The 14,643-nt window shown below is 38.6% G+C and overlaps 1 protein-coding gene across 5 annotated transcripts in view; it reads left to right on the top strand.

Annotated features, from left to right (window-relative positions):
• The window catches only part of LOC127637457 (ATP-binding cassette sub-family C member 9-like), a 43,926-nt gene that overhangs the window by 7,101 nt on the left and 22,182 nt on the right, over positions 1 to 14,643 (top strand). For 4 of the 5 annotated variants that reach the window (XR_007969752.1, XM_052118532.1, XM_052118531.1 and 1 more), the window contains exons 5-17: positions 1,134 to 1,300; positions 1,661 to 1,903; positions 3,087 to 3,272; positions 4,390 to 4,560; positions 6,137 to 6,292; positions 6,429 to 6,563; positions 6,645 to 6,807; positions 6,978 to 7,018; positions 7,133 to 7,275; positions 7,507 to 7,621; positions 9,416 to 9,517; positions 10,597 to 10,669; positions 13,263 to 13,368. Coding sequence is in view for 4 of the 5 variants with exons in the window: in XM_052118532.1 (XP_051974492.1) it covers positions 1,134 to 1,300; positions 1,661 to 1,903; positions 3,087 to 3,272; positions 4,390 to 4,560; positions 6,137 to 6,292; positions 6,429 to 6,563; positions 6,645 to 6,807; positions 6,978 to 7,018; positions 7,133 to 7,275; positions 7,507 to 7,621; positions 9,416 to 9,517; positions 10,597 to 10,669; positions 13,263 to 13,368 (1,801 nt within the window). In the remaining variant the exon portion in view is untranslated. The remainder of the gene's footprint in view (positions 1 to 1,133; positions 1,301 to 1,660; positions 1,904 to 3,086; positions 3,273 to 4,389; positions 4,561 to 6,136; positions 6,293 to 6,428; positions 6,564 to 6,644; positions 6,808 to 6,977; positions 7,019 to 7,132; positions 7,276 to 7,506; positions 7,622 to 9,415; positions 9,518 to 10,596; positions 10,670 to 13,262; positions 13,369 to 14,643) is intronic. The other variant, XM_052118533.1, reaches the window with a different exon arrangement.

The raw sequence follows: 14,643 nt of genomic DNA, 5'->3' as shown, positions 1-14,643 counted from the left end.
GGTTGCTTTTTATTCATATTTATAAGATTAATGGATGAATCATAGTATACAACCCACTTTTAGAACTGTTTACTGGTATACTGTATTGTATTCAAATAAAAATGTATAAATAATAGGCAAAAAACACCTAAAACTATTACAGTCAACTGCTTATTTTGTAAATCACAGATTATATACATACATTTTCACTAAACGCGAAGTGCAGCACTATACCATAAGTCATACACGCAAAGTTCATGGGGATGGTCATGAAGTTTTGGCATTTTTGTGCAAGCATGCATGGAGTCTATGCGCAGTTGTGTTTGGCGAAATTACGCACGCAAACCGCTAATGGGTTGGGTCAAGTGCAATTTAATTCGGAGATGCTTCTCCAGCACAGTCTACGTCAAGCACCAGTGATATGAACAAAGACAGCACATTCATAAGAAGTTAGAAGTGTAAATGGACTGTATGCAATGAATTAAAAGAATAGATATGTGGACTCACGTTCATTCGTTTATTTTTTATATTATTTTTTTGCATTAATTGCATCTTTGTTGAATGTCAGGCTTCTATGAAAGTGACACATTCCTTTTAAACACATGGAAAATGTGGTTCTCATCAGGATTTAAATTTATGCTCCATTACATTAAAGAGAATTTAAGAGTATTATTAATCATTTTCATCTACTGACACGCAATTCAAGGCTAGTATTAACAGTGATTGTATCAGAATGCACTTCACATCTAGTGGTTGACTATGATTTTGAAACAATTTAATTAATTTATTTAAACATGAAAAAATAAACCAATAAAAAAAAAACTGACTTTAGACTGTGCTTCAAACAGACCTGCTTTTGAAACATCTTAGCGCAATTACCTATTTCTTAGTAAATTAGCAAATTGTGCTTTGCACAACTTCATTTACATCCAATACACACCCAGTTCGCTCGCATACACCCACATATAGCGCAAACACTCCCACCCATGGCCACTTTCGCTTTGTGCTGGCATGAAAATTGCGTTTAGAATTAGCACTCTCACAAAAATTTGATAATTGGATAAGACGTAGCACACGAAAAGTGTAACGCACTCATGAAAATAGAGCCCTATGTGTATAAACAATGTTCAGATTTTTCACTCTTTCCATCACAGCCTTATTCATCTACTGGATTCTGGCTTTCATCACCAAGATGATAAAGTTATGGAAATTTGCAGAGGCGAGTTTAGGGGTGCAACAACTGAGTTTCTGTATCACAGCTCTGCTGGTGGTGCTGTACGGCCTGCTCATGGCTGTCGAGGTCAACGTTATCAGAGTCAGGGTAAGTTTACCTAGGCTGATCTTTTTTTATCTTTTTAGATAAATTACACAATATTCTCTCTTTTCTCTACTTTTCTGCATTTCTTAGATCTGCTTTAGCATCTGTACTACTCTAGCTTACTTTTGAAAATTGGCAGTTTGATACTGCATATTGTTGACTGCTAGCATAGCCAATCTGTTCACCAGCAAAATTGGTCAACCAGCATGATCCTTCAGGTGAAGCTGGTTGCCCTATTTAGTCTTGTTGGTTAAGCATCCAGCATGCTGGTGGTATGTGTCTCTTCAACAGGGTAATTGTACATTCTACAATTTAATGTTAGCATTTAATTTCACCTGTTTCTCTCGTCCATCTTATATGTAGAGGTACGTGTTCTTTGCGAACCCCCAAAGGGTAAAGCCCCCTGAGGACTTGCAGGACCTTGGTGTCCGATTCCTCCAGCCCTTCGTTAACCTTCTCTCCAAGGCAACATACTGGTGGATGAACCCCCTCATCATTGGTGCTCACAAGAGGCCTATTGAGCTGAAAAAGATTGGAAAGCTGCCTATTGCTATGAGGGCCCTGACCAACTATCTGCGTCTGAAGGACGCCTATGATGAACAGAGGGTATGTTGGGGAGATCACAAGTTTAAGAGTAGATACTTGATTGAAATGCAGACTGACTAACTTGTAGGTTTATAGTTGTTTTGAGATTACATAATATAAGCATATGTGTGTGAAGTATCAGCTGTTTATGATGATCCAGACTTTGTTTTACTGTCACTAGCCAGAATGATATTACCACCATGGTTGTTGTAAACAGTTATCATGCACAGCATGATCATATAAAACTGTAGAGATTACAGAGTCATCAAACACTTGATTAGCTACATTGGTAGCATTCCTATTGTAAAAAGATTTGTAAAATAATAATTGATAAATTAATAAAGAAGTAAAAGTAATCATTGTTTATAAATTAGGTGTCCTTAGTGAACATTTTACTTCTTATGGAAGAATCTTTTTCATTTAACTACAATATTATGTTACAGGAATTAGAAAACCTGGACATATCAAGGAATTTTGAAATTGGGATTTCTAGTCTTTGACAAATAATGACACATTTTATTGGAAATATAATAATTTCTGTGTTTCTGTCACGAACACCGGCGAGGGCGCCTCCTCCCCCGGCCTTCGGAGATCGCACTGGCCCGAGTACTAACCGCCCTGACTACATTTCCTATTAGCTCGCTCACCCAGGTCTGATTGTTCCCCAGCTGATACCCATTACCCCTGTCTATTTAACCGTGCTCGTGAATGTCTCCCTTGCGAAGTCTTGTTAGCCCCGGCCACATTACTGAGCGTGATTATTCCCAAGTCTTGTTATCCTGTGTACCAACCTAGTCTGCTTTTCCCTGACCACGATAGTTAGCCGCCTGCCTACTTCGCTCTTGCCTGTTTACCATTTACGATAGTTTGCTGCCTGCCCTGACCCACTGCCTGTTAAAGTTACGAGCCTGCCTGTCCTCCTCTCTCTCTGTTTGACTGTTTCCTGACCCTGCCTGTACGACCTGAGTTTGCACTTACCTAATAAACCGCATATGGATCCCAACCAGCCTGAGTCTTCATTACAGCTTCATGATTTTCTAAAAGTCCTGATCTAATTATCTGAAAAGATTGAAAATGTCATGGAAATTAATTGGTATGGGAAACCTGCATTGATTTCTACACTATGTTTTAGCCACTAATTTGAGATCTGACAGTCCTTAAGGGGAGAGAATTATTGGTTAACCAATGTATCTTTGCTTGATAGCAGACAACAGAGGACCCAGAGAAATCCCCGTCTATCTGGAGGTCCATGTATCGGGCGTTTGGGCGGCCTATTCTCCTCAGCAGCACCTTCCGATACATGGCTGACCTGCTGGGCTTTGCCGGGCCACTCTGTATCTCTGGAATTGTGGAATATCAGAGTAATAGGACAGAGGTTGTTATGAACAAGGTGTGTATTAAGATTGACAGTGTGTGTGAGTGTGGAGAGGCAGGATAAAAATGGGAATGGAGGAAAGTAAGAAAATTATGCTAATGTGTAATGGAAAAATATCACAGTCCAATCACTTTCTAACAGCCCTATCTATGATATGATCTAATTTATTCTGGTCTCCATCCATTACATCTCATTAGACCATTTAAGATGCAAATCAAATAAATGTCTATTAAATTATCTTCTCCAGATATCACTTTCTGGCATTTGTGCTGCTGTTAATTAGAGTTTATTTATTTTTCCTGATTACAATGTGACAGTAATGTACAGTATGATGTATCCGTTATCTCCAATTTTGCCTTGCCAGTTATCACTTCCTGTGTGATGTCACAAGGTGTCAGTGCTATAAATGAGATATGGCCCCAAGATGACAACCATTATTAGATTTCATATGGAGTGTTCTCCCTGTTCAGATGACCATGATGTCACATGTCATTAGAAAAACACTTTCAAGACGTTTAGAAAATTACTGGTCTAGTGTTGGAAAACACTGACAGACAATAAACATGTCTTAGATGATAGAATAATTTATATCACTGCATTTGGGTTATTCTGGTATCTGTGCATATATTCTGGGAGTGTGTGTCTGTGAATATGTGTGTCTCTGCTAATAAAATCCACTTAAACCAGCATAAGGTGGTTTGCTGGTTTTATCTAGTTTATATTGTCCAGCTTGTTTCCTCCCCTGACCAGCTGAAAAGTGCCCAGAACCCCTCTAAAATCAGCAAAACAGACCACCCTGACCACATAAGACTAGTCAAAATGGTTTTATCAGCAGACTGTGTGAGTATTTCTGTGTATGGGTGGCTAAACAGTGACAAAAGTGAAAGCAAAGCAGGTGTGCATATCTGTGCAACATGGAAAATGTCCCACACACATCACTCTCTCTCTCTCTCTCTCTCTCTCTCTCTCTCACACACACACACACACACGCACACACACACACGTTCATACCAGCAATATTCTGTGATGTGTTGGTGGGTGTGGTTGTGCATGGCATCAGTCAGCTATGAAATAATGGTGGTTTTATGTATAATGTGAGTGTCTTTATTTTCTGTTTGTGTGCTGCTCTCAGACAGAGAACAGGACTTTGGGGATCTACTTCGTGTCATCCACTGTGCTGCTGCAGAATACGTCTGTTTTAGCCGTTCTGCTGTTCCTGGCACTCATACTGCAGCGAACATTCCTACAGGCTTCCTACTACGTCACTGTAGAAACTGGCATTAACCTGCGCGGGGCGCTGCTTGTAAGTTTACGGAAAGTCAAACAAATTTGTATTTCAAATTCACCAACGCTCACTGCTCTATTGTGTCTAACAAAACAAAATAACAAATTCTTACCTCATTAGGATAGCAAAGTCTTATACTTTTTCTGGTCTGATCTTGTCCTTTCTATTGTATTCTATTATGAAATTAAATACACTTTATTGTCCCTGAAGTGAAATGTATCTTGGACTCATGGTGCCTACATACAAACAATGACTTGTCGTTCCATCCAATCATGAATAAGAAACAATACAAAATTGAACAATAATACAACCTATACCATCTCACAATATAAATAACTAAAATGCATTACAAAGCATCACAAAATAGTACAAATATTAAAGATAAAAACAAGATAAAACAGTATACAAGCCCATCAATAAATTATGAACCCTTACCCATCCACAACTGGAACACCTCATAAGTATACAGGATGTGTCTTACATACACTTTTCATTTAACATTTTAATTGAAGTAGGTTTAAACGATTTTAAAACTATCTTAAAACGATTATACCTACAACACTAGTAACCTGTACTATTCTATTCTATTCTGGTCTACTGGTTTGTTCTGTTCTATTCTATTCTGCTCTTCTCTGTTTTGTTCGATTCTAATATTTTCTATTGTTCTGTCCTGTTCTCTTCAACTCTATTATTTTCTACACTATTTAATTCTATTTTATTTAGGCACAGTAAAGATATCAGACAAAGTAAACATTTAGACTGTTTGTCTTGTACAGAGACTCTGTCTGTCTTTAAAATCAAGCATAACATTAGTTCAGGCAGGTCACATTAATATGTATGTTGAGGCTCAGCTGATCATGACATCTATCAATCCAATGCAGTCCCCAAACAAAGCAATCCTTTTAAAGTTCTACCTTTATTTTTTCTCTCAGCTGCCTTTTCATTGCATGGATGCAAGCAACAGTTAACACCCTCCTCCATCACCAGCTCCACTTCTTGTTTGACAGCTTTGCATTTAGTTATCTCAACATCTGTCATGTTATTCTGTTCTCTTTGTAATTCAATCAACTGTAAGTCTTCAATATGTCGGCAGCTTGTTCTTGATTTACCAACTTGTTATATTTGGAGTTCTAATAAAGTGTCTGTCTAATCTATATAATATAATACAAATGATCTATTGTAACATATTGCACTGTGAATTAAAAATATATTATATTTTATATAAATCTGCTGGATCTGTTCTGTTTTCCCTGGGGGGTTTATTTACTGCCCTCCCTGCTCCATCCATACATAGTTGCGTGGTATGGGCAGGGGTTTAGCTAAAAAAGAACCATACTGCCAACATCAACAGATGCTTCAACTGCATACAAGTCAATAAAGTATTTAATCCAGTATTTAAGTTACTATTAATTTGACAGAAATGGTTCCTACTGAAATGCTGAAATGTTTTGAGGACATTTATCATTGATCTGCACCGCTGTAGTATATAATAGCAACCTCCTCTTGAGTCTGCTTTTGAGGATATTTTTTGTACCATGAATTTCATCAGCACTTAAAGTTTTTGAAAAGATGCATATTGGTTTTGATCCTTCAGGCGATGATCTACAATAAAATTCTGCGTCTCTCGACCTCAAACATGTCCATGGGAGAGATGACCCTCGGCCAAATCAATAACCTGGTTGCCATAGAGACCAATCAGCTTATGTGGTTTCTCTTCTTATGTCCTAACCTATGGGCCATGCCAGTTCAGGTATATCATTGTATGGTCTTTTTGGAAATTATAATTTTTTTTTTATCTAAATCATCTGTTTCCAAAGCAAAATATACAGTATATTGTTGTTATCATAAATTGCTTTGTTTTGATTATTTCTATTTCCTGTTCGTAGATCATTATGGGAGTGATCCTGCTGTATAATTTGTTGGGTGAAAGCGCCTTAATAGGGGCTGGAGTCATTTTGCTGCTGGCCCCAGTTCAGTACCTCATCGCCACCAAGTTGGCGGACACACAGAAGAGTACACTGGTGAGCTTCATGTACAGATGTGTGGGATAGTCTATTCCTGTGTCTCATGAAACAGTTCATGACTTCTTACCTTTACTTTAGGACTACTCAACAGACCGTCTCAAAAAGACCACAGAGATTCTGAAGGGAATAAAGCTTCTAAAGCTCTACGCATGGGAGAACATCTTCTGTGATCGTGTGGAGGACACCCGAGGAAAAGAGCTGACCAGTCTGAAGACTTTCGCCCTCTACACTTCAATGTCGAGTACGACAGGCTCCTCCTTCCATTGTATTCCCCTCTCCAAGCCAATAGCCTTGTCTTTGATCAGCTTAACGAATCAGGACAAAATTGCTCTTTTTTGCTCAAGTTTTCCTTGCTTTACCAAAAAAAAAAAAAACAATCTTAACTCTCTGCTTCTCTATTTCACTTTGCAGTATTTTTGAATGCAGCCATCCCCATTGCTGCAGTGTTGGTGGTAAGAAGTGCATAATTGCAGACCTTGACCAATCAGTTTTACTATTTGTATTTCATGTGCTCTGTGGACCATGCATTCCCAAGCTTATGTCTGTTTGTGTCTGTTTTCTTATAGACATTTGTCACACATGCCTATATAGAGAAGGTCAGGCTCACCCCAGCTAAAGCATTTGCATCTTTGGCTCTGTTTCACATCCTGGTCACTCCACTATTTCTTTTGTCCACGGTGGTCAGGTTTGCAGTCAAGGCCCTGGTCAGGTATGTGGCTAACTAAACAAGTCCATAACTTTCCTTTATGTTGGTATGTTGATATAAGCCTTATATTGACTTCACTTATTGGTTGTCACTTTTTTCTATAAAGGTTATTTGGTGGGATTTTATAATTGTACAATTGGGAATATTGTAATAAAGTGTGTTCAGCACAGTAGTGTGATGCACACAGTAAATGTGTATGTATATACTCATTGATATCTACACTGTATCCTGTAGTGTACAGAAGCTTGGAGAGTTTCTGCAGAGTGATGAGATTGGAGATGACAGCTGGAGAAATGGAGATATGTCCATGCCTCTAGAGTCCAACAAGAAATACAAATACCCAGGGGATGTGAGTGCCCACACACAGATTTAGACATTCCCTAATACTCATAATCTATTCCAAGCCTCCAAGTTCAGCTGAAGTTTTCCAGGAGCTCTTCAGAGGGGGCAATTCTCTGTCTTTTAAGTAGAAATAAGATACTCCTTGCTCTTTAAGGGCCAGCTACAAGAAATGGATAGTAATAATAATCTGTGGAAAATCTAGTGATCACATAAGAATTAGCACAGATAATAAACAAAACAAATTAAACTGAAACCGTGTAATCAAATCTATAAATATACTTCTATTAACCATTATGATCATTATATATGAATTTGTATATGTTTTAACATGTCAAAATTGAATACCATTTTAAATGAGGAATAAGTGGGGAAAATAAAAGAAGAACATGTGGAAAAACTGATGCAAAAACTGTTAATGTCAAACTGAGTGGGGTGTTTTTTGATTTTGAATTTGCTTAGTGTGACAAGGCTATGATATTCTTCAGAACTTTTCTTAGTTTCTTAATATCTTTGGCATGTATCAGACTAGCTTTTCTTAAGCTCGGAAATGCAAAAGATGTTTTTAGAAAAGGAGGTTTTTAAAGCAAAAATGATTACATGTTTCTAAACTTGGACCATTCCCTGTGTCCTGGGGGTTTGTTGGGGAATCGCTGGGTGGTTGCTTACGCTGGACTAAATTTTGGCAACACATTGGTTCCACAATAGGATTTTTTTCAAGGACTGCTTTATTTGTGTCAGTAAAGTGGCTCTGCGCATTCATTTAAATAACAGTGATTTTAATTGTGGTGAAGCGCAAACTTGACATCGTAACATTTTATATGACCTTAAATAACAGCAAACGTGATATTCCACACGGTCACATCTCTAGAGGCAACTTTCCCACGTTGAGAGAGCTGAAACAGGAGCAGTTCATCCCTGAGCCAGCATTGCTGAGATCTCATTAACTGGTTGAATCGAAGCCTCTCTCCCTAGTCAACACAGTGGCCTTCAGCTGTTCTCTGAGAGAGGGATGAATTTTTGACAGGGCTAAAACTATACCAATCCACCCTATGAGGTGAGTGAAAACTGAGGTTGAAGACTGAGAATGGAAAGATTTGGCAGGAAGAAGAGGGGGAAATCGAAAGGGCAGGGAATTCTTAAGTGGAAATGGCATTGAGCTGTGAAAAAAAGGTTGGAGATATGCACAAGAGGGAACGCGTTTTCCCACTGGTGTACGGGCCACCCCCACAGCCCTAACCCTATGTGAGGGCCCCCTCAATACGTTATGAGTCAATTATTCTACAGGGACATTTTCCTATATTGAGCTGTTTTACATTACATAAAAGACACAACAATGCTGCAAATATACTATGTGTTTACATGCAACCGCAAAAACAGTGGATAATGTGCGATCCATATTGATTGTTGTTTCGTGTGCACAGTGGACAGAAAATAAGATTCGCAATGATTGTCAGTAGCCTTTAACTTGGTCAGTGTTAAGAAGTGGTAAGAGCAGCTCTAACTATCTGTAGACTTGCTGTAGCCCTTAAGATTAATATTTTCTAAATGACAGAACTCTTGAAAGATGAACTGAAAATATTTTAGCTCATAACAGGCTAAATAAAGAGAAAAGTCCTGAAGAGAATGAAAACTGCCCAAAATAACATCTGTTTTTGTCTTCATCTGTTTGACAGCAATTACATCACTAATTGTTGGTGGAGCCCCATCTCATGGTTCTGAAATAGGAAAGGCATGTGATATGTACTTTTCACTTTCTTTAACATTTCCCTCAAACTCTCTCTTTTTCTTTCTATCATCATAGACTAAGGTGTTTAACAGGAAGGGGCGGTTTCGCATGGATAACTACGAGCAGCCCATGCGCAGACAGCTGCGGCCCAAAGAGACTGAGGATGTCGCTGTACAGGTCAGACGTCAGCAAAGACCCCATCAGCCCTGATTCTCAGGCCCTCATTCACAGACGTAGAGCACATGCTGAAGTTCATAAAGAGAACTCAGGGTCTGCATGTTCTCATTCAGATGACAATAACCTTCCCCAGTCAAGACACGGCCAATTGGTTGCTCTACTCCGACTTTATCTAAACAAGTTTTTAAACCCCACATAGACACACACAGGGGTTAGATTGGGGTTTTGAAGGTGGGGAAATCCTATAATATACTGGTGACTCTTGAATTTGTGTTTTTAATCGTTGCTGAGTTTTTGTGTACGCGGGTACTTATGCCCATCCATAATAGCATGTTCTTTCCTTTCTCAGCTGGTTTGAATTTCCCCATATGGAGATTAGGATTGTTTCTCAGACATGGCTTTAGCTAAGGTTCTCTGGGTTCAGCTTTCCTCTGAGTGCCGTTTGGGATTCTCACGAGAAGAAAAAGTCTAAAAATCAGAAGGACATTAATTTAACTGTTTATTTTGTTTTGTTTCTCCTCTGTCTTTTGTTCCCTGGAGGGTCAGTTTCCTTTTGCATCCCTCTGGACAGCACTAGCCTCTTTGCTAATGAGCTTTGTGGCCTAACACATCAACACACATGCACACATGTCCTGTAAGCCTGCGTGCACTCTCTCACACTGACCTACTGTCACATCCGCTCACTCTGTTATGAATATGGCCTAATCTACTCTGACATTTAAACTCCATCTCAACCATTCCTCCCAAATTTACCCTCTCCTTCTCTCTCTCTCTCTCTCTCTCTCTCTCTCGCTCTGTCTTGTTCTTACAGATGTTTTAGATCATTCACTGTTCTCCTTTTCCCAGTATTTAATTCTGGCCTACTGTGCTGTTCTGATGGGAGTGTTATAATTGCTCTAAATAAACATTGGGAAAATAGAATTTAGAACACATTCGGAAGATATACATTTGACCAAAAGCTTGTACAAGCAGAGATGAAAATGTAAACACATCACACCAGGATGGAGAGAGTGCTGGTTTGTTGCCATATTTGTAAAGTGTTTGCTTTTTATTTGTTTTTGTTATTATGTCTCATTCAGGTTAATGATGGTTTCTTCACATGGGGAAGCAACTTGTCAACGTTGTCTGATATCAACATCCAAATCCCAACAGGTATACTGCTTCAAAGCACCGGAAACCCCACAAATGTACTTTTAGACAATAAATGACAAATTACTTGAGTTTTTGCACTTTTTTTGTGATACATTTTTATTTTTTATTGATTCATATATTAAACAAAGAAAAGCAAAACATATACACCCCCTTCCATCCCCATAAAATTGTCTGGCGATCATGACACTGGTTAGGACTCTATATTGATAATCGCCCCATCGCCTAAAATAAAGATTCTAGGGTAAAATTACATTTCAGTGCCCAGTACAACACACAGAATACTCTGAACCTTCAACCAAAATGTTTGGATCTTAACACACCACCAGAAGACATGGGTAACACACCACCAGAAGACATGGGATCTACATCTTCTAGTGTCCCACCAGCCTCATAAGCATTATTCACCACTCCCAGAGTGTCTGCCACTTTAGGGGGTGTATGCTACTCCCAAAAATAGTACAGAGCTGTAAATACCAAAAAAACTGAGTTCTGGGAATCCCAAAATGTTGAACCAAATGTTCAAAGGATCTCAACACTCTCATATAGGTCACCGAGTGTAGCAACCCCACTCACAATCCACTCTGACCAGCAGAAAGGGGACTTATTAATACCTAATTTTGGGTTCAGCCATTTGCTCGAAATTAGCTAAGTAAATCACACAAATTTGCTGGGAATAAAACATCAGCTGCCCGACACCTGTGTGTTTGTGTCTTTTGGTTCAGTTCTTCATTCATTATTATTTATATTATCAAGCCGGTTCTCGAAAAAGAAAACGCTGTGGTTCTTCCAAGAAAGCCCTCACTTACCCTGTGCCTTGCGTAAAACGAGATCTTTATTGGATGATCTCAGAAATTTGGCCAGAATTGTTCGAGGCCTGTCTCCCTCAGCGAATCGCCGAGCCGGAACCCTGTGAGCTCACTCAATTTCCAGCTTATGGCCTGTTATGTCGAGCAAACTCGGAATGAGCCCGTCCAGGAATTTCACCATATCCTGACCTTCTTCGTCCTCAGGAATTCCAACAATTCTGACATTATTCCGCCTGTTACAATTCTCCAAGTCTTCCAACTTCTCCCAGATGTGCTCTAGCGGAATTAGCAGCTAATTCTCTCACCGAAGACTCCAGATAATCGATCCATTTCTCGACATCCCCCACTCTTGTAACCACCTCAGTGAATTTCGTCTCCATGGCATTGAATGATCGCTGTATAACAGAAAGATCCTTCAAGTCAGCAACAACCTTCGTCAGCATTGCCGACACGTTCCACAATTCTCACTGAATTTCCATCTCTTCTCCAGCCAAATCGGCTCCCTGGCCGCAGCCTTGTTCGGGACATCAGCTTGAGCACGTAAGTGTCTTTTAATGTCTCCAGAGCACGAGGATTGCCCTAGAACAGTTAAGGATCAGGGTGTATCGAATCTCACTGATATAACATAAAAAGTATACAAACTAGTAAAGTGCGCAGAACTCGCCGTTCACATGTCTGAACCTCGCATGGCGTCGTGTGACTCTTTAGTTTTTGCACTTTAAGGAACATCAGTCATACACATTTTCAGGCACAAAGTCACCTTGGTGTGACTGAATTGGCAGACACTTTCAATGCAAACATAACAAACTCTCTTGGTCTCTAAGAGTATTTTTGTATCTGTATTTTGTATTTTGTCTTTATTGTCATTGTACAGGTACAAAAAGATTATTTTTGTACTCCACAAAATGTTGCATTAAATGTAAATATATTAGTTAAAGTGTTATAGAGCTATATGTCCATAGATGTGGAGAAAAGCCAATAACATATGTATGTTAGAAGTAAATTACATACATAAATAGAAGTACAGACAAAACTTCTGTAAAAATCTATGTATGTATAAAGACATTAGACATATGCAAATGTAGTAAGACATACAAAAGTACAACAAATAATAAATAGACAAGGTGTTATGTTTGGAGAATACTCATTAATTAACACCACACTAAATGTACCAGATCTGCTGTCCCTGTTAAGAAAGCCCTACTGTCACTCAAACACATACAAACAAAAAATGTGTAATGTAATTCTTTGTACTTAAGTCTTAAAGGGATAGTTCAACCAAAACTTAAAATTCTGTCATCAGTTATTCTCCTGTATTTTGTAACAATTTTTTTGGAAACTATTATTTTTTCTTCTGTGGAACACAAAAGGAGATGAAAGTGAACCTATGAACCATTCACGTTCATTGTATGGAAAAAGATGCAATGAAAGTGAGTGGCGATTGAGACGTAACATGTTCCATTGAAGAAAAAAGTAATATGACTTTGGAACAACATGAGGGTGAGTAAATGTTGACAGAATTTGTATTTTGGGGTGCACTAACACTAATACTGAAGACTTCATGTCTCTGAACATTATTTGCTGTGCTGCTTTAGTAATTCTGAAGCCTCATTAAAGCATTGAACTGAACCTGAACAAGCTGCAAGCCAACCAACAGATGGTCACCCTACTGCCTGCTGTAGTCATACAATCCCCCATTGACAGTATACATAAAAAACTATCCACAGGGGCAAAACCTGTACATATAAATCTGTAATTAACCTTCCTCTTGTTGCCTTTTTATACAGGTCAGCTGACAATGATCGTGGGCCAGGTGGGTTGCGGGAAATCATCTCTGTTGTTGGCCATGCTTGGAGAGATGCAGACGATCAGTGGAAAAGTCTTCTGGAGCAAGTGAGAGAGATTTCACACACAAAGACATATTCACATACTGTATAAACTGAAACTCTCTGTATAAAATACTTTATGCTATAGTATGTCATCTGTATGCAAAAAAAATAATACATGGCCAAAAGTATGTGGCCCCTTTTAATTAACAGGTTTGATTATGTCACCCAAAAGGGATATCTCCTTTTGTGCCCAAACATTGTTGCAATGGTTTTGAAATTAAATGCTCAACAAGCACACATGGTTGTTGTATTTGGGTGTCCATGTATATAATATATATATATATATATATATATATATATATATATATATATATATATACACCTATCAGCCACAACATTAAAACCACCTGCCTAATATTATTACACCTGCCAAAACAGCACCAACCCATATCTCAGAATAGCATTCCATAGACTTTGTCAGTCTAGCCATTCTCTGTTGACCTCTCTCATCAACAAGGCATTTCTGTCTACAGAACTGCCGCTCAATGGATTGTTTTTGTTTTTGACACCATTCTGAGTAAATTCTAGAGACTGTTGTGTGTTAAGATCCTAGGAGATCAGCAGTTACAGAAATACTCAGACCAGCCTGTCTGGCACCAACAATCATGCCATGGTCCAAATCACTGAGATCACATTTTTTCCCCATTCTGATGGTATGCCTACATAATATTAGGCAGGTGGTTTTAATGTTGAGGCTGATCAGTGTATATACTGTATAACAGATTTTTAGGGCTTGCTGTTTGTATTTTCACTTAACAAATTGTGAAGTTGTGAACCAAAATTCACCTCTCCTTTCTCTCGACCCCTAAAGCAGTTAATCTATTTTTAAATGTTTGTGTTTATGTACCAGAAAACAAGGGAGGAGTACATGTGTATGCCAGACACATCAGATGCTAATCAAAGCCTACATCTATTAAAACACACGTGTGTGTGTATATATATATACTGTATATGTATATATATACACACACACAAACATACACATATATATATATATATATATATATACCATGTTGTGCTTATACAGATGTATGTGGGGCCAACTTAACTCCATGTGTGTGTGTGTGTGGGTGAGTGTGTGTGTGCCTAATTTTGTCTTTGTTTACTCCATCCAGTAATCTTTAACCTTTTTCTGTCATTTTCTCCCTCATGTCATTCTCTCCCCTCTGTGTTATCACCACACAAAGGAAATGCTTTTCTCTCTGTGAATATCTCCATCTGTCAGCCTGTGCTTGAAATGGCCTCTGATTAGCATTTATGAGCAAAACAAAGCAGATCT

Source organism: Xyrauchen texanus, chromosome 45, assembly GCF_025860055.1.
Source record: "Xyrauchen texanus isolate HMW12.3.18 chromosome 45, RBS_HiC_50CHRs, whole genome shotgun sequence".
NCBI lineage: Eukaryota > Metazoa > Chordata > Actinopteri > Cypriniformes > Catostomidae > Xyrauchen > Xyrauchen texanus.
Note: the sequence above shows the minus strand (reverse complement) of the source record. Positions and strands in the feature narration are given on the sequence as shown.